Source organism: Hyla sarda, chromosome 1 (genome assembly GCF_029499605.1).
Source record: "Hyla sarda isolate aHylSar1 chromosome 1, aHylSar1.hap1, whole genome shotgun sequence".
NCBI lineage: Eukaryota > Metazoa > Chordata > Amphibia > Anura > Hylidae > Hyla > Hyla sarda.
Genome location: NC_079189.1, coordinates 588,090,260 through 588,110,010, shown reverse-complemented (window position 1 = coordinate 588,110,010; position 19,751 = coordinate 588,090,260). Strand labels below are relative to the sequence as shown.

At 48.1% G+C, this 19,751-nt stretch overlaps 1 protein-coding gene across 1 annotated transcript in view; it reads left to right on the top strand.

Annotated features, from left to right (window-relative positions):
* Positions 1-14,091: 14,091 nt before the first annotated feature.
* LOC130295286 (complement component C6-like) overlaps positions 14,092-19,751 on the top strand; it is a 61,021-nt gene continuing 55,361 nt past the window's right edge. The window contains exons 1-2 of the mRNA XM_056545903.1: positions 14,092-14,142; positions 16,434-16,587. Of these exons, the coding sequence (XP_056401878.1) occupies positions 16,445-16,587 (143 nt within the window). The 5' untranslated portion in view covers positions 14,092-14,142; positions 16,434-16,444. The remainder of the gene's footprint in view (positions 14,143-16,433; positions 16,588-19,751) is intronic.

Below are 19,751 nucleotides of genomic sequence, written 5' to 3'. Positions count from 1 at the left end.
AAGTGATAAATCTGGTGCGGATCACATTTCTTACTTCAGTACACCATTTTGTACTGCGACATTTTATCCCGTGCGACAAAATGTGCGACTTTTTAGTAACGCTTTTGCAGTCAGTTTTGTAACTTAAAGGGGTAGTCCAGTGGTGAAAAACGTATCCCCTATCTTAAGGATAGGGGATAAGTTTTAGATCGTGGGGGATCCGACCACTAGGGCCCCCGCGATCTCTCTGTATGGGGGCCAGGTCGCCTGACAGATAGCGGGTGTCGACCACCTGCACGAAGCGGCGGCCGACACGCCCCCTCAATACAACTCTGGCAGAGCCGGAGAGTACCGAAGGCAGCGCTCCGGCTCTGCCATAGACTTGTATTGAGGGGGCGTGTCGGCCACCACTTCGTGCAGGTGGTCAACACGCCCCCTTCCCGTAGGCTGCCGGGGCCCCGTACAGGAGATCGCGGGGGGTCCAGCGGTCGGACCCCCTGCGATCTGAAACTTATACCCTATCCTTAGGATATCTCCTTTAAGTCAGGGCTGGTGTAGATTTGCGCCAAATTTAGCGCAGTTGCGACAAAAGATGCAACAAACTGAAAAGTTGCGTATCGTGACTTCCTTACCACTGCATGATATCAACTGAAATCATGACTTGGTATGTTCTTTTACAAAAACCTTCTAAAGCTAAAGTCGCAATGAAAAGTCTCAAAACAGCATCTGAGACAAACTGTGAGACAAATGTGCACCACAAAACCAGGGTAAAACCAATGATAAATTCCCCCATAGTCATATCCTCATGCATAGTACAAGACCTAAGATAATAGGCACCAGCACCTACTAACAGACCCAAACACCTTTCATCAGAACGCCACATCCAGAAGCTGTAGACCACCTGACCGCTCTTCACCATTGTGCCGCCACCCCAGACTACACTGCCTACTGCCAGTAACGAAGACCTGGCAAGGAGGAGTCTGTAGTATTGATGTCAAAGGTCGGACATTACAGGAACGCCACCTATAGGAATGACGAAATAAAACAGTTTCCTTCCTTATATAACACATATTTTGCGTACAGGGTGGATCCTCACGAGGAGAATTGGCATCTCAGGTCTGATAACTGTACCGTAAGACTCCATGGAGGAGATTTATCAAAACCTGTCCAGGGGGAAGTTGCTGAGTTGCCCATAGCAACCAATCAGATCGCTTCTTTCATTTTTTGAAAACGCTTCTGAAAAATGAAAGAAGCCATCTGATTGGTTGCTATGGGCAACTCGGCAACTTTTCCTCTAGACAGGTTTTGATAAATCTCCCCCCATATATCTGCACATCTATCCAGGGGCGGATCCAGAGTCTAGTCTCGGGAGGGGTACAATCAGAGTATCGTGCGGTGGTTGAACTGCCCCCTCCCATAGACAAGCATTAAGGGGGCGAGACATGATGTCACACCCCTCTTGACGTCACACCACGCCACACCCCCTTAATGCAAGTCTATGGAAGGGGGCGTGTCAACCCCCGCGTTCCAAATGCTGGGGCAGTGGACTACCCCTTTAAGTAGGCAGCATGTTCCCCCCCACATTAGGTTGGCAGTATAGTTCCCCCACATTAGGTTGGCAGTATAATTCCCCACATTAGGTGCAGTATAGTCCCCCCACATTAGGTGCAGTATAGTCCCCCCACATTAGGTTGGCCTTATAGTTCCCCCACATTAGGTGCAGTATAGTTCCCCCACATTAGGTTGGCAGTATGTTCCCCCACATTAGGTAGGCAGTATAGTTCCCCCCACATTAGGTTGGCAGTATGTTCCCCCACATTAGGTTGGCAGTATAGTTCCCCCACATTAGCTTGGCAGTATAGTTCCCCCACATTAGGTAGGCAGTATAGTTCCCCCCCCACATTAGGTTGGCAGTATGTTCCCCCACATTAGGTTGGCAGTATGTCCCCCACATTAGGTTGGCAGTATAGTTCCCCCCAGATTAGGTATGCAGTATGTTCCCCACATTAGGTTGGCAGTGGTGTATCAGTGTGTTTTAACTTTCATTTTTAAATCCCCTGCGGGGAGCCCTGAATGGCCGCTACTGAGAAGCCAATCAGGGCTCTCAGCGGGAGATTTAAAAATGAACATTGTGAGTAGCAGGGGGCCATATCTATATTAAAAGCGCTGTGAGGGGCAATATATATAGCGCTGCAGGGGGGGGGGGAAGAGAGATATAGCCTATATATCTAGCCCCCCAGCACATTTATAATATGCCCCCCGCAGCGCATTAATAAAGATATGACCCCGCCAGCGCATTTATAAATATATACTCCCCCCCCCGCATTAATAAATATATATCCCCCACCGGCGCATCAATAAATATACATCCCCCGCCGGCGCAAGTATAATGTACCCCCCGCAGCGCATGTATAATGTACTCTCGCAGGCTGCCATCTATGTACATATGCCGATGCTGCTGATAGAAATACTTTTCATTCATAGCCCAGGATGGCCTTATAGTCCTAAGCCTTGGATTAATTCCCTATTTTGCCATAAAGTGCCTATTTAGTGCCTATTCAGTGAAACGTGCAGATAGTACACCAGGTAAAAAAAAAAAAGTGAAACACCAATAGAATCAACGCACCAGCGGATATAGAAAAAAATTTTTTTCGACTGTCTTCAGGTGCTTGTAAAAGGGGTACTCCGGTGCTCCAGGGTTCTAAACATTTTGTTCAGAACATTCAGAGCCAGAGGCCGTTATTGTGACGTCCCACCACACTCCCTCCATTCATGTCTATGGGAGGGGGCGTATCAGCCGACACGCCCCCTCCCATAAACATGAATGGAGGGGGCGTGGCATGACATCTCGAGGGGCCGTGGCGTGGCGGTTATACCCGTGGATGCAGATTTTCACTTTTTGCGTGCCATGAATTTTGTTACGTTTTGGACGCCATGTAATGGGCATAATCTGCACTATGGAATCCCAATAAAGCAACAAGTGACATTGTTACCTATTTTTTGGCATGGATGTTGGTGCAAAATAGGAAATGATTCCACAGCAAAATCAGCACAGATTTTTGCCTTCTGAATGGGGGTTAGTTTCTTTCCCAGGTTCCTTCGAGTATTCATATTGTTGGGAAACAGTACAGTGTTACATTTGCTGATTGAATGACCAGTTCTGCTGGATAAAAGCTGAAGATTGACATGAAGCCTGGAGCCAGAAGAGGCACAATAAATGTACTCCTAGCTGGCACCATCTACAGGAAACTGGCAAGATATAATGGGTAGTGTCACTGCCAGGTTAGTATGAAGAGATCCAGATCTCTAGTCATCATATCTAAAGCCATCGGGTCAGGAGCTGAACGCTTCCCTAGGTGGATGGTGAGTATTTTGACTTCTTTACTCCCACTTTTATCAAATTCAGAGGGTTCTTCAAAATTCAGCTGATCCCAAGGTTTACCTACTGTTGGCACCCCAGTGATCCCAAGGTTTACCTACTACTAGCACACCACCCGGGGTACCCAGCCACAAGTGTGCAACAAGTGTGCAATTTCAATGCAACACCACCACAGGGGAAATGAAATAATACACTAATATTTTGGGAGTCTCTGTTACTCGCTGTAGCTGCAGTGGAATTATGACCTTTAGTCCACTATCCAGTCACCTGCTGGCTGACTATCTGTACTATTCCCTTATTAGATGGCTGAGAACTTTGTTGCAAAATGGGGTTTGAATGCTGGGCTGGACAGATGGTCATGGTTAGATGGGCTTGGGGGGGAACTGCAGATGTACCCATTTTCCTAATGGCTGATCCAAGCTGCCAGTCGGGCTGCACTGTAGGTGGTGGTCTTTTTTTTTTTTTTTTTTTCTACCCCAGGATGGGAAAGTGTGATGGGCTGGAGGGTTGTGTTCACCTTCACCATACCTGACTTTAAGCTGCTGCCCCCTACACCAGCTTCTTCTCCTTTTCCCAGCCGCCTCAGCCTCTTATCTCTTCTTTGCCTTCCTTTGAGAAACAGTGCAGGCAGTAGTGTATTGAGTTGGCATTTTTGCTTCCTGCCTTAAAGGAAATCTGTCACTTGTGTCACCTGCACAAACCTGTCGGTACCGACAGATAGTGCAGGTGACACTGATGACAACAGTACTTACCTTGTCCCGTTTCGTGGCGGGGATCTTTGGTAATCTCCTTCATTAGCACCGCTCCAGGCACCCGGCTTGGGGCATGGGCGGAGCTTACTGACGTCACTGCTGCTGCGAGACCCAGCACAAAGCAGCGGCTGGGGCATGGGCAGAGCTTAGTGACGTCACTGCTGCTGCTGGCCTGACCCAACAGACGAAGCATTGTAGTAAAAATTGCTGAAGATAGTGATAGAAGGTGTAACAACACACAGGGCATTGCAGCTTGCTCCATATGAGGCTGCATAGCCACATAGTACCACAAGTTAGGCAATGTTAAGGCTGATCAGGGTAGTGTGTAGTGTTACTATCCTGCCTTTTCTGTGTCTCAGTCGTACAATAAAGACTCAACCTGCTAAAGACTCAGTAACTCGACCTTCTAAGATTTATGAGATGACTCTGCTTTCCCTGTCACAGTCTACACAGCAAAGCTGAGAAGTGAGCTATAGAAAACAGAAAGCATAAGCCTATTGTGTGCTTTAAGGGGCGATGTAAAAACTGCAACATTCCATAATATTTTATATTGACAGTCACATACACAATATAATCACCACCAGAAAAATGTTTCCAAAACAAATATGATTTCATTGTAATTCGTTGTGAAAATATTTGGCATGCATAACTTTTTGTTACAGATACAGTAAATATGTTCAGCTTTTAAAACGCCATTAAATGGATTTGTATTGTGAAGTACGGAGTCGCGGCCTTGCACTGCACTTGAATAGGCAGAGGATACGGTTGCTAGGAGACGGGAGAACAACACAGCAATATATGTGAAGGCCACAATTCCGACATGATAGAACGGAATATCTAAATGTCCTATGAGTTGTTAACCTTTTAAAATTCAGATTTCTCAAATGTCTATAGATTGAAAAGGTGTTCCTGGCATAATAATGAATACATTAGTATCCGGCGCCGTTCGCAGTCGGCAGGAAAGCCTGATCCGTAATTCCCGATGAGCTCCTTTTGCTTTATACTCTACCTGAACTTTTAGTCATCTGACATTAGTCCTGTTCTCCTTGGTGACTTGACGAAGGCTTAAGATATTAATAAAATATATGTTACTGTCATCGGCTGGGATATGAAGCACATTTAAAGAGGTTCTCCGGGACTTTATCATTGATGGCCTATACTTAGGATAATGCTTTATCAATGGGGGTTGGACCTCTGGGAGCTCTGTTGATCAGCACAGAATATGAGAGGATTCACATCTAGGATTTGTAGATCCAGCAGCCAGATAGGATGAGAATATTTCACAACAACCTCCTGCTGGATCCATGTCGTACCCCATTGATTTCAATGAGCCACCTAGAGTCAGGAAGTGTCTCCGATTGGCTCATTTCCAACTGTATTTGGTTTTTGAACCGGACTGAAAAGCACAGCAGACAATGGTTTCAGCCCGGTTAAAAAAATGAATATGCCCAGAAAATGCTAACCGTCACTCAGCTGGGACCCCACTGATCATAAAAACGGAGGTCGGTTGTCCCTCAAGTAAATGGAGCTACAGCATGGTCCCTGCTCTCTCTGGGACTTCTAAATATCATTGAGCGCTAAACTCAGCTATGGTCAGAAGTCCAGTAGACCTGATAAGCGATTACGGCATAAAATAAAAAGAGTTATGGTACTAAGAATGTAACAAGGCTAAAATGGATGATGTGGTACATCCTTATGACCAAAACTAAGTTGTATTTTAAGGGGGTAAGTCTAAAACAACCTTATTTAGATGACCATAGACAGGACTTTAAAAAATAGCAGTGGAAAAACTTATCTTCTAATCTTAAGTCAAGGATCAAATATAACTCACCTTGAAGCATTATGGACATACGAGGGATATTACCAAAAGGGAAAGATATGGGCTAAGATGAAGCCATATTGCTCCATGTCTCTCCATACTAGTGCACTCTTGTCAAAAACATACAAAACCCTCCTAAACTACTACCCTAATCTTCCATGAATTACTATGATGTTTGATTAATTTCTGTTCACACTGACTTCATGGCATTTATTCTTATTGGAGCCATGACAGATATGATGGATCCCTTCGGAAAGAATGGCAAAGCCGATGACACTGTTTTTTCCACCAAAAATAAAAGGAAACCATAAACATTTTTTCCAGTATAGGATATACATCTCAGAGACCTTTTCACACAGCTGGTTAATGTACTGTAGACTGTGGCCATAACATTTGCCAGACCTTAAGTTATATATTGCTGTAAAATGTTTTAATGCTCTTACAAAATGACGTGCCCTCTTCTCTTCTTTAACTTTCCTACTGTCAGTCCAGAATGCCCTCTTCCTTTCCTGCAGACCTTCCCTTGCCCCTCCCTTAGTGTCCACCCCCATCCCCCCTTCAGACTTTCCCTTGTCTATCCCTGGGTGTCCTCTTCCTCTTCATTCTTTCCCTTGTATATCCCTGGGTGCCCTTCTCCTCTTCATTTTTTCCCTTGTCTATCCCTGGGTATCCTGTTCCTGTTCATTCTTTCCCTTGTCTATCCCTGGGTGTCCTCTTCCTCTTCATTCTTTCCCTTGTCTATCCCTGGGTGTCCTCCTCCTCTGCAGCCTTCCATTGTCCCTCATTTGGTGTGCACTGTGATCTTCCCATGTTTACCCTAGGTGTCTTTCTCCTTTGTAGCCTTCCCCTTGTCCCTCCCTAAATGCCCTCCTTTACAGCTATCCCCTTGTTTCTCCCTGAATATTCTATACTGTAACCTTTCCCTTGTTTCTCCCTGGATCCTCTTTTCTACAAACTATTCGTTGTTTCTTCCTAAATCTGCTCCTCTATAACCTTTCCCTTGTCCCTCCTTTGGTGTCCTCCTCTACAGCCTTGCTCTTGACTTCTCTGCCTGATATACTTAGTACGTATATGTGGGGAGTACAATACGCTTCACTACGCTTAAAACAGTATTTGTCTACAACACCAGCAGGTGTGTACTTTTGGCTAGCCTTTCACAGTATGTAGGCCCTTAAGACTTTAACAAGAACAAAATAGTACACCACTTAGATGTACGTATGTACTATGCACTGGTATGCTGAAAATTATATTTTTGGCATTAAGTCGAAACAATTAAAAGGACAAAAAAAAGAAGGGGCGTGGCGTGCAAGCTGGACTGACACATTCCAGGAGATGCAGAGCTTGTGGAGTAAGGTACTGAAAGTCCCATAGACTTGCATCGGACTTCAGACAGAAGCCCCCAAACTCGCAAATGGGGGGTGGGTTAGGGTTAAATTAACTATCCTACAATTTTAGTTGATATATAAATGATGTCTTCCAGGTATCTACAAAATATCCCCAGCCATTTGGAAGTTATGCTGGAACGTCCATGCACACACACCCATTGAGTTTTATATTTGTGTGTGTATATATACAGTATATATATATATATATATATATATATATATATATATATATTACACACATTATGAGAACACGTGTTGTAAGCTGCCCTTTCCAGATGCCCTTTTCCCCTTAGGGTCTATTCACATGGCAGAATTTCCACATGTATAATTCCACTTGCGGAATTCCACCTCAGATAAAGAAAAAAAAGTCCAATAGACTTCTATGGGATTCATCATTCCGAACTTCCATTCACACTTCTGAATTTCCGTTTGCAGAATTCCGCTAGCGGAATTCTGCAAGCGGAAAATCAGAAGTGTGAATGGGAGTGCGGAATCCCATAGAATTCTATTGGGCTTTCATTTGAGGCGGAATTCCGCATGCGGAAATTCTGCCGTGTGAATAGACCCTTAGGCTGGATTCACACTGCAAAATTTCTGGGCAGAATTTCTGCCGGAGATCGAGCTGGTGGCGCTAGGACCGAGCAGACAACATTGCCGTCCCCATAGATAGCAATGCATTTCTGGGTGGATCTTTTGGGAGATCTGCTCAGAAATGCATTGCTATCTATGGGGACGGCAATGTAGTCCGCACGGTCCTTGTGCCGCCAGCTTGATCTCCGGCAGAAATTCTGCCCAGAAATTCCACAGTGTGAACCTAGCCTTTTTGTGCCTATAGGCAAACCCAGCCCCGCTCCTGTCTGTATAATAGAGTCTGTATGAAGAAGCAGGGCCTTACGTTTGGTCCTTTTAGCTGTAACATATTGTGTAATGCATCTTCTGATCTACTGCATATTACCGTATATACTCTAGTATAAGCCGACCCGAATGTAAGCCGAGGCCCCTAATTTTACCCCAAAAACCCAGGAAAAGTTATTGGCTCGACTATAAGCCTAGGGTGGGAAATACATCATCCCCTCATGTAATCCTCCAGACCCCCGTCACCCCCCCCCTTCATCATCACCGCCTGTCAATCCCTTCATCAGTGGTCTTCAACCTGCGGACCTCCAGAAGTTGCAAAACTACAACTCCCAGCATGCCCGGACAGCCATCGGCTGTCCAGGCATGATGGGAGTTGTAGTTTTGAAACCTCGGGAGGTCCGCAGGTTGAACACCACTACGGCCTTCGTCATCACCCCCCCCCCCTTCATCATCACCACCTGTCAATCCCTTAATAAGTGGTCTTCAACCTGCGGACCTCCAGATGTTGCAAAACTACAACTCCCAGCATGCCCGGACAGCCATCGGCTGTCCAGGCATGCTGGGAGTTGTAGTTTTGAAACCTCTGGAGGTACGCAGGTTGAAGACCACTGTGGCCTTCGTCATCATCCAGCTGGTCCGGGCAATCTATGCTGCAGGGACCGTCCGATGGCGATGGTTAGTCGTTGCGGGCTGTCCATTTTCACCAGGGGGGGGCCTCTTCTCCACGATTCGGGCCCGGACTAGTAACGTTGCCTTGACAACGACGCACAGGGACGTTGCGCATGAACGTCCCTGTGCGTCGTCGTCAAGGCAACGTCACTACTCCGGGGCCGGGCCCGAAGCGCGGAGAAGAGGCCCCCCCGCTGAAAATGGACAGCCCGCAACGACTAACTATCGCCACCGGACGGTCCCTGCAGCATAGATGGCCCGGACCAGCTCCCCCTAACTTCCTGCCGAGGGGAGGTGAGTACAAAACAAAAGGGGGGGGGGGGGGGGCTGGATGATGACGAATGCCGCAGTGGTCTTCAACCTGCGGACCTCCAGAGGTTTCAAAACTACAACACCCAGCATGCCTGGACAGCCGATGGCTGTCCGGGCTTGCTGGGGGTTGTAGTTTTGCAACATCTCGAGGTCCGCAGGTTGAAGACCACTGATGAAGGGATTGACAGGCGAAGAGTTCACTCGAGTATAAGCCGAGGGGGGCGTTTTCAGCATGAAAAATCGGCTTATACTCGAGTATATACGGTAATAAATCTTCTATGTTTTGTTTCATCATTGTATTTTTGCTTTTTTTACTATCATATACACACTCAGTCAAAGGTCATAGGAACCCTATGGTGTCACAGACATGAGGCCCCATGTAATAGACATTCAGTGCTGGTCTGTGAAGCAGAGGAAATCCTGGTTTCGAAATCTCGGATTTTTCCCAATGTTTCTCCACTGTTTTGAAATCCTGTTGATCGGTAAAAGGACATTAAACAGTAAGTCACCCTGGGGAATGTTTAGGGTCAAGCAGGCAGGTCAAGTGAACAGTAAAGATAAGGAAGGTTACGGACATGTCCTTCCTATAGGATAAAAGTCAAAATCTGACCAAGCAGAATACAGAAATGCTGCAGATTTACAATTATCTGGACTGGAAATGTTTTTGTTTTTTCTATAAATGATGTATTAAACTTAAATTTGAAGGTTGTCTAGTCACTAATGAAGAGTCTATAAACACATTTTTAAGACGAGGGGTCGGAAAGGTAAGACACTGCCCGAGTCTTCTTTCGGCCACTCTGGCTCTCTCCCGCCCGGCAGAGAGACAAAATAATCATGGTGGAATGGATGCAATTTGCCTTATCTACATAGGGAACCATAACACTTTCTCCTGGTTAAAAGGAGATATATCATGGGGAAAAACTTATCCCCTATCCAAAGGATAGGGGTTAAGATTTAGATCGAGGGGGGCTCTGACTGCTGGGACCCCCTGCAATCTCTTGTATGGGGCCCCAGCTCTCCCAGGGAGCAGCACATCATGACCCTTGTACGAAGCCGGGGCCGCCACACCCCCTACATACTGTATATCTCTATGGGAGAGTCCCAGCGGTCCGAACCCCCCAGATCTAAGACTTATCCCCTATCCTTTGGATAGGGAATACGTTTTTCCCCATGATACTTCTCCTTTAAGCTGGAGGTCTCACCATGGACATCTGCCTCCTCCACAGGTACTGTCATGGTGGTGGTAGAGGGGAGATCCTACTCATTTAAAACTTTGAGCATTAGATGGGAAGCTGCTTTCCCTTCTGAGGATAGGTTTATCCTACTATTATGCCTTTCGAGGCACATATACATTGGGATCTTGAAAAATGGCATGATCACGGTGTGAATGTACCCTTTGATGGTAACGGCTGTAGAGTAAAAGGCTTACTGTAGTCTAGTGCCAGACAGGAACCGCATGAACACAACAATCATGGTACAATTAAAGGGGACCTGTCAGCTCCCCTAAGCCCTATAAGCCTTTTTCTGAGGCTTCTTCTGATAAAAAACAACTTTAATCACAGCTTCCCGCTGTTGTGTAAGTAGGCCTGGGCGGCAGGACATGTAGTCACCCTACCCCCACTCCCCTTACAGCTACTCATGCTTGGTTTACACACCGAGTGTTGGGCACTTCAGGAAAAGCTGGGCACTCAGTGTGTCAATCAAACCAGAGTGTCCGGAAGGAGGGCCGAGCCTCAAGTCTCCATGCGCTCTGGCTCTGTGCCCATGTCTACTTACCAGGCAACTGGGATTGGTGATAAAGGTAGTTTTTCTTATGGGCACAGTGTCTGAACGCTGTGCTCTACATCTACAAGGTACAGGAGAGGGCTTTTTTTAAGTATCATTCAAGTATCATCGAACATCCAAATGGAAACAACAATGGCCTCCATGATCACCAGTTTTAGCACCATACATCTTCTTTCTATGGGGCTACTACATCAAGGATTTAGTGCATCTGCCCCCATCCACAAATTCTGACCGACCTGAGATAACGCATCAACAAAACAGTGAAGTCCATTCCCAAGGTTATGTTTCAAGACCGCCAATGCTGCTCAGCATTTGGAACAAATTCTTCTGAACGCCAGGAGCTCCTGACGTCAAAGCCAAGCCCCCTCATGACGTCACACCCCACCCCCTCAATGCAAGTCTATGGAGCAGCAGAGTACCCCTTTGATGAAGCACAGTGGACCAACACCAGCTTTAACTATCTCGCTTTGCATGTAATGAGTCTCTTATATGTTAGTTTCACTTTTTAGGTTGCATTAATGAAAAATTAACTTTGCACGATATTCAAATTTTTCACCTGTAGATAAAACTTGTATAGTGTCTTTTCATATTAATAAATATGTGTTATTTTGCAAAACAATCAAAAAAAATAAAAAAAAAGAATATTTCCCCGAAAATAAACCCTACCCCGAAAATAAGCCCTAGGCCAGGGGTTATCAACTGGAAGACCGCGGCCGCCAGTAATGCCCGCAGACTTCCCAAACACCCCCCCCCCCCCTTGGCTGGTCCCGCGGCAAGTTACCGCCATGGCAGGGACGCTGTCACTTTAAAACATCCGCGCGTATGCACGGCCGACGTCTAGGACGTGTCCCTGCCCCCCGGCTACTATGCAACAGAAGGAGATCCCACCGCTGCCGAGAGCTGCAGCTTCCGTGCAGTACAAGTTGCGGACATTACCGTATGAAGGTGGGGAAGTGCTGGTCTTCGCTGGGGATGAAATGTGTACCGTAGTTTATTATGGCAGAGGGGTGGGGGGCACTGTAGGAGTGTGGAGGACGACGGGGACGGGAGGATGGGGGGCTGTAGGAGTGTGGAGGATGGGGGGCTGTAGGAGTGTGGAGGATGGGGGGGCTGTAGGAGTGTGGAGGATGGGGGGCTGCAGGAGTGTGGAGGATGGGGGGCTGCGGGAGTGTGAAGGATGGGGGGCTGTAGCAGTGTGGAAGATGGGGAGGGTGCGGCATCCTCCACACTGCTACAGCCCCCCATCCTCCACACTGCTACAGCCCCCCATGTTGTTCAAGGTACATACCGTAAATAAATAAGCCCTACCCTGAAAATAAGCCCTAGTGTGTTTTTTGTAACTAAAATTAATATAAGCCCCGGTCTTATTTTCGGAGAAACACGGTATATATATATATATATATATATATATATATATATATATATATATGGAACACTTAACACAATGTAACTCCAAGTCAATGACACTTCTGTGAAATCCCACTGTCCACTCAGGAAGAACACTGATTGACAATCAATTTCACATGCTGTTGTGCAAATGGAACAGACAACAGGTGGAAATTATAGGCAACTAGCAAGACACTCCCAATAAAGGAGCGGTTCTGCAGGTGGTGACCACAGACCACTTCTCAGTTCCTATGCTTCCTGGCTGATGTTTTGGTCACTTTTGAATGCTAGCGGTGCTTTCACTCTAGTGGTAGCTTGAGACGGAGTCTACAACCCACACAAGTGGCTCAGGTAGTGCAGCTCATCCAGGATGACACATCAATGCGAGCTGTGGCAAGAAGGTTTGCTGTGTCTGTCTGCATAGTGTCCAGAGTATGGAGGCGCTACCAGGAGACAGGTCAGTACATCAGGAGATGTGGAGGAGGCCGTAGGAGGGCAACAACACAGCAGCAGGACCGCTACCTCCGCCTTTGTACAAGGAGGAGCACTGCCAGGGCCCTGCAAAATGACCTAAAGCAGGCCACAAATGTGCATTTGTCCACTTAAATTGTCAGAAACAGACTCCATGAAGGTGGTATGAGGGCCCGACGTCCACAGGTGGGGGTTGTACTTACAGCCCAACACCGTGCAGAACGTTTGGCATTTGCCAAAGAACACCAAGAATGGCAAATTCACCACTGACGCCCAGTGCTCTTCACAGATGAAAGCAGGTTCACACTGAGCACATGTGACAGACATGACAGAGTCGACTGGAGACGCTGTGGAGAACGTTCTGCTGCCTGCAACATCCTCCAGCATGACCGGTTTGGCGGTGGGTCAGTGGCATTTCTTTGGGGGGCCGCACAGCCCTCCATGTGCTTGCCAGAGGTAGCCTGACTGCCATTAGGTACCGAGATGAGATCCTCAGACCCCTTGTGAGACCATATGCTGGTGCGGTTGGCCCTGGGTTCCTCCTAATGCAAGACAATTCCAGACCTCATTTGGCTGGAGTGTGTCAGCAGTTCCTGCAAGAGGAAGGCATTGATGCTATGGACTGGCCCACCCGTTCCCCAGACCTAAATCCGATTGAGCACATCTGGGACATCATGTCTCGCTCCATCCACCAACGCCACGTTGCACCACAGACTGTCCAGGAGTTGGCGGATGCTTTAGTCCAGGTCTGGGAGGACATCTCTCAGGAGACCATCCGCCACCTCATCAGGAGCATGCCCAGGCATTGTAGGGAGGTCATACGGGCACGTGGAGGCCACACACACTACTGAGCCTCATTGTGACTTGTTTTAAGGACATTACATAAAGTTGGATCAGCCTGTAGTGGGGTTTTCCACTGTGATTTTGAGTGTGACTCCATATCCAGACCTCAATGGGTTGATAAATTTGATTTCCATTGATAATTTGTGTGTGATTTTGTTGTCAGCGCATTCAACTATGTAAAGACGAAAGTATTTCATACGATTAGTTCATTCATTCAGATCTAGGATGTGTTATCTTAGTGTTCCCTTTATTATCCAGCAATAGTGCTTCCTTTCTATCTCTGTTTCTTGTGAATCCACTTTGTGTCAAAAGCTGTAGTGGTATTTTTCCCCCCAAAAATGCATAATACCCCCTAATGACAGAAACAATGGGCTTTAGAATTTACAGTTTGACGTCAGTCTATGGGGGAGGTGTAAATGGTATAAAATTAACCAGGGTAAACACAGACCATGAACTTTTGGGATATGTGAGTCTCCTACACAGAGAGAAGAAGCAGGCAGAACGGTAAGGTCTACTGATATCTTTATATTGTATATCCAGAGATGGTGGGGGTGATGGGGGGTTGTTAAATGTTGGCCTTTAAGCAATGTGATAGTGTACAACTTCATACCCAGCATTCCATCCTACCTTTGCCTTTTTGTTCCAATGATGGGACTTTTAGGGAGTGAGTTGTGGGTCTGCACAGGAGCTTTTCATATATCAATCTATAACGTAGAGACTACATAGGAGAGCAATCCTGGTTTAGACCAAGTGACATGCACATTGTTACATTTTGTCACCAAGAATAGAAGAGCAAAGTGTGTATTTTGTCTCTATACCCATTCCTTGACCAATGGGCAGTTCCCCTTTGTTTCTTTGCTTTGGGCAAGTTCTATGTGTGGTCAGTGCCAACTTAAAGGGGTACTCAAACACCGGGTTCCTGCACCAGTGGTCAGGACATCACGTATATTACTGCCACACACTGTATCCCCTGAATATACTGTAATACTGCCACACTGTGCAACCTGAATATAATTCTGCCACACACTGGGCCTCTGTTATATTACTGCCACACACTGTGCCCCTGGTATATTACTACCACACACTGTACCCCTGAACATAATACTGCCAACAACTGTGCCCCTGAAAATAATTCTGCCACACACCGTACCCCTGAATGTAATACTGCCACACACTGGGACCCTAGTATATTACTGCCACATACTATGCCCTGGTATATTACTGCCACACACTATTCCCTTGCAATATTATTGCCACACACTGCCCCCACAATGAATGATGCCACTGTGCCCCCAGACTTAATGATGCTACTGTGCCCCAGAATGAATTATGCCCCTGTGCCTTAGAATTAATTATGCCACTGTGCCCCCAGAATTAATTATGCCCCTCTGCCTTAGATTTAATTATGCCACTGTGCCCCCAGAATTAATTATGCCACTGTACCCCCAGAATTAATTATGCCCCTCTGCCCCAGAATTAATTATGCCACTGTGCCCCCAGAATTAATGATGCCACTGTGTCCAAGAATTAATGATGCCACTGTGTCCAAGAATTTATGATGCAACTGTGCCCCAAAATTAATGATGCCACTGTGCCCCCAGACTTAATTATGCCACTGTGCCCCAGAATTAATTATGCCACTGTGCCACACAGACTTAATTATGCCACTGTGTCCCCAGAATTATGCCACTGTCCCGCCAGAGTTAAGGATGCCCTGTGCCCCCAGAATTAATGAGGCCTCTTCTAGTCAGGCCTGGCCAGAGCAGAAGATGCAGGCATCGATAATCCCCGCCTGCATCTCAGGAGAAGCGCCTGGCGGCCGACAGGGAGCACAGCATTCCCTTGTTCCGTGACTGGCGCCCGCAGTCCGGATCTGGACCGTGGTCCGCCAGTTGAGTGCCCCTGATGTAGAGTGTATTGTATTTTATAAACAAGAATACTCCTATAGTCACTGAGTTTCCTTAGATAAAGGGGGACCTGTGTAGAAAAGGAGAGAGTACCAAGCAGGACAGAGAAAGTGTCCAAGGGCCACAAGGACAGTCACTTGGGCTTCCTGTGTAGTATGTTTCCCATTGATGGTCCTGCTGATATGTAACTATGCCTCTAGATAATGGTGTCCGGTAAGGGCCCGATATCAATTAATGGGGTACGTTCACACGTACAGGATCCTGGGCAGATTTGACGCGCAGGATTTGTAACTGCCGATTAGAAGCTGTGCTCAGTCATTAAAGGGTACCTCTCATCAAAAAAACTTTTGATATATTATAGATTAATGTATGCAGAATAACTTTACAATTGCCTGTTATTAAAAAATATGCTTCTTTCTATTTAATTTTCCACTTTGAAGAAATTACCACTAGGGGTCTCCCTACCAGTCCTGGCAGCAAGCATTTCAGACTCATGCTGGAGTCCTAAACACTGCGAGCTGCCAGTCTGCTTTGTTCACAAAGGAGAACATTCAGAGCTGCCAGCCTGCTTTGTTCACAGCCTGTTTGGCTGTGAACAAAGCAGGCTGGCAGCTCTGAGTGTTTAGGACTCCAGCATGAGTCAGAAATGCTTGCTGACAGGACTGATCGGGAAAAAATACAATAGAAAGAAGCATATTTTTCATTAACATGCTATTGGAAAGTTATTCAACATTCGTTAATCTAAAATATATCAAAAGTTTATTTGATGAGAGGTACCCTTTAAGTTTACATTGAAATCTGCAGCAGAAAATCCTGTGCATCAAATCTGCGTACGTGTGAACATACCCATAAAGTGTTTTTTTTTTTTTTATCTTTTTTTTCTTCCAGTATAAATCTCAATGGATTGTAGCATTTTTGTCGTATGTTTGCTCTTAAGCTCCATTTTGGGGAAGGCGTCTTCATGCTTTTGTGAACATTATCCCTGGGCCTCTTGGTCAAGTTGCTCTAAAACATGTGAACATGGAACTCAGAGCAGAGCGCGGTAGGTCCAAAACTTATAAGTAACATTTTTTTTTAACGCAAATGTGTTTCCTTGACATGGCTTCCATTGCACCCTTCCAACATATTCTGCAGTGGTGCACACAGACAAGGGCCTGCTGTTTGTTTCTTTTTCCTTCTCAGTTTCTTGACCGTTGGGCAATTTCATGATGTACTTATTGTAATAATCCAGTTCCACTGGAGACGACGGTCCTGCACTGATTCTTACCACTTATGTCACGATTCGGCTCACAGGTAGTGGATCCTCTGTGTCAGCGAGGGATTGGCGTGGACCGTGCTGGTGGACCGGTTCTAAGAGGCTACTGGTGTTCACCAGAGCCCGCCGCAAAGCGGGATGGTCTTGCTGCGGCAGTAGCAACCAGGTCGTATCCACTAGCAACGGCTCAACCTCGCTGACTGCTGAGAAGGCGTGGGACAGAAGGACTAGGCAGAGGCAAGGTCAGACGTAGCAGAAGGTCGGGGCAGGCGGCAAGGTTCGTAGTCAAGATGGATAGCAGGAGTTCAGGTAACACAGGCTTTGGACAACACTAAACGCTTTCACTGGCACAAGGCAACAAGATCCGGCCAGGGAGTGCAGGGGAGGTGATCAGATATAGCCAGGGAGCAGGTGGAAGCCAATTAAGCTAATTGGGCCAGGCACCAATCATTGGTGCACTGGCCCTTTAAGTCTCAGAGAGCTGGCGCGCGCGCGCCCTAGAGAGCGGAGCCGCGCGCGCCAGCACATGACAGGAGGGGCCCGGGACGGGTAAGTGACCTGGGATGCGATTCGCGAGCGGGCGCGTCCCGCTGTGCGAATCGCATCCCCGACGGCCATGTCAGTGCAGCGCTCCCGGTCAGCGGGACTGACCGGGGCGCTGCAGGGAGAGAGATGCCGTGAGCGCTCCGGGGAGGAGCGGGGACCCGGAGCGCTAGGCGTAACAGTACCCCCCCCTTAGGTCTCCCCCTTTTTTTGTCCGACAACTGCTTTACCTGGGACGAGGACACCGGGAGTGAATGGAGGGTTTCCTCAAAGGCAGGCAGTACAGCAGGAGTGGGAATGGGGAGGGAGGGCAGAGGGTGAAGCTTGGCACGGGGCAGGGTGACACAAGGACGGGGGCCATGAGGAGGCACTGAGGCTTGCCTGACGGGACTGGGAGGGGGGAGAGGCATCTCTTGTGGCAAGCAGAGTCCCAGTTCTTGATCTCCCCGGTGGTCCAGTCAAGGGTGGGAGAATGAAGCTGGAGCCATGGCAGACCGAGGAGGACCTCAGAGGTGCAGTTGGGGAGGACGAAAAATTCAATCCTTTCGTGGTGGGGTCCAATGCACATCAAGAGGGTTTCTGTGCGGTAACGCACGGTGCAATCCGATCTGACTCCATTGACCGCGGAAATGTAGAGCGGCTTGACGAGATGGGTCACCGGGATGCGGAATTTATTCACAAAAGAATCCAGAATAAAATTCCCAGAGGCACCAGAGTCCAAGCAGGCCACGGCTGAGAGGGAGGAGTTGGCTGAAGAAGAAATCCGCACGGGCACCGCGAGACGTGGAGAAGCAGACTTTGAACCAAGAGACGCCACACCCACGTGAGCTGGGTGCGTGCGTGCGTTTCCCAGACGTGGAGGACGAATAGGGCAATCCACCAAGAAATGCTCGGTACTGGCACAGTACAGACAAAGATTTTCTTCCCTACGGCGATTCCTCTCTTCCTGGGTCAGGCGAGACCGATCCACTTGCATGGCCTCCTCGGCGGGAGGCCCAGGCGTAGATTGCCGCGGATACTGTGGGAGAGGTGCCCAGAGATCTAAGTCTTTTTCCTGGCGGAGCTCTTGATGTCTCTCAGAAAAACGCATGTCAATGCGGGTGGCCAAATGGATAAGTTCTTGCAGGTTGGCAGGAATCTCTCGTGCGGCCAGCACATCCTTGATGCGACTGGATAGGCCTTTTTTAAAGGTCGCGCAGAGAGCCTCGTTATTCCATGATAATTCGGAAGCAAGAGTACGAAATTGGATGGCGTACTCGCCCACTGAAGAATTACCCTGGACCAGGTTCAGCATGGCAGTCTCGGCAGAAGAAGCTCGGGCTGGCTCCTCGAAGACACTACGGACCTCAGCGAAGAAGGACTGGACTGTGGCTGTGGCAGGATCATTGCGGTCCCAGAGCGGTGTGGCCCAAGACAAGGCCTTTCCTGAAAGAAGGCTCACTACGAACGCCACCTTAGAGCGTTCTGTAGGAAACAAGTCCGACAACATCTCCATATGCAGGGAACACTGAGACAAAAATCCACGGCAGAGTCTAGAGTCCCCATCAAATTTGTCCGGCAGGGACAAGCGGAGGCTAGGAGCGGCCACTCGCTGCGGAGGAGGTGCAGGAGCTGGCGGAGGAGATGGTTGCTGCTGTAGCAGAGGCAGAAGTTGCTGTAACGTGGCGGTCAACTGCGACAGCTGCTGTCCTTGTTGGGCAATTTGCTGCGATTGCTGAGCGACCACCGTGGTAAGGTCAGCGAGACTTGGCAGCGGCACCTCAGCGGGATCCATGGCCGGATCTACTGTCACGATTCGGCTCACAGGTAGTGGATCCTCTGTGTCAGCGAGGGATTGGCGTAGACCGTGCTGGTGGACCGGTTCTAAGAGGCTACTGGTGTTCACCAGAGCCCGCCGCAAAGCGGGATGGTCTTGCTGCGGCAGTAGCAACCAGGTCGTATCCACTAGCAACGGCTCAACCTCGCTGACTGCTGAGAAGGCGTGGGACAGAAGGACTAGGCAGAGGCAAGGTCAGACGTAGCAGAAGGTCGGGGCAGGCGGCAAGGTTCGTAGTCAAGATGGATAGCAGGAGTTCAGGTAACACAGGCTTTGGACAACACTAAACGCTTTCACTGGCACAAGGCAACAAGATCCGGCCAGGGAGTGCAGGGGAGGTGATCAGATATAGCCAGGGAGCAGGTGGAAGCCAATTAAGCTAATTGGGCCAGGCACCAATCATTGGTGCACTGGCCCTTTAAGTCTCAGAGAGCTGGCGCGCGCGCCCTAGAGAGCGGAGCCGCACGCGCCAGCACATGACAGGAGGGGCCCGGGACGGGTAAGTGACCTGGGATGCGATTCGCGAGCGGGCGCGTCCCGCTGTGCGAATCGCATCCCCGACGGCCATGTCAGTGCAGCGCTCCCGGTCAGC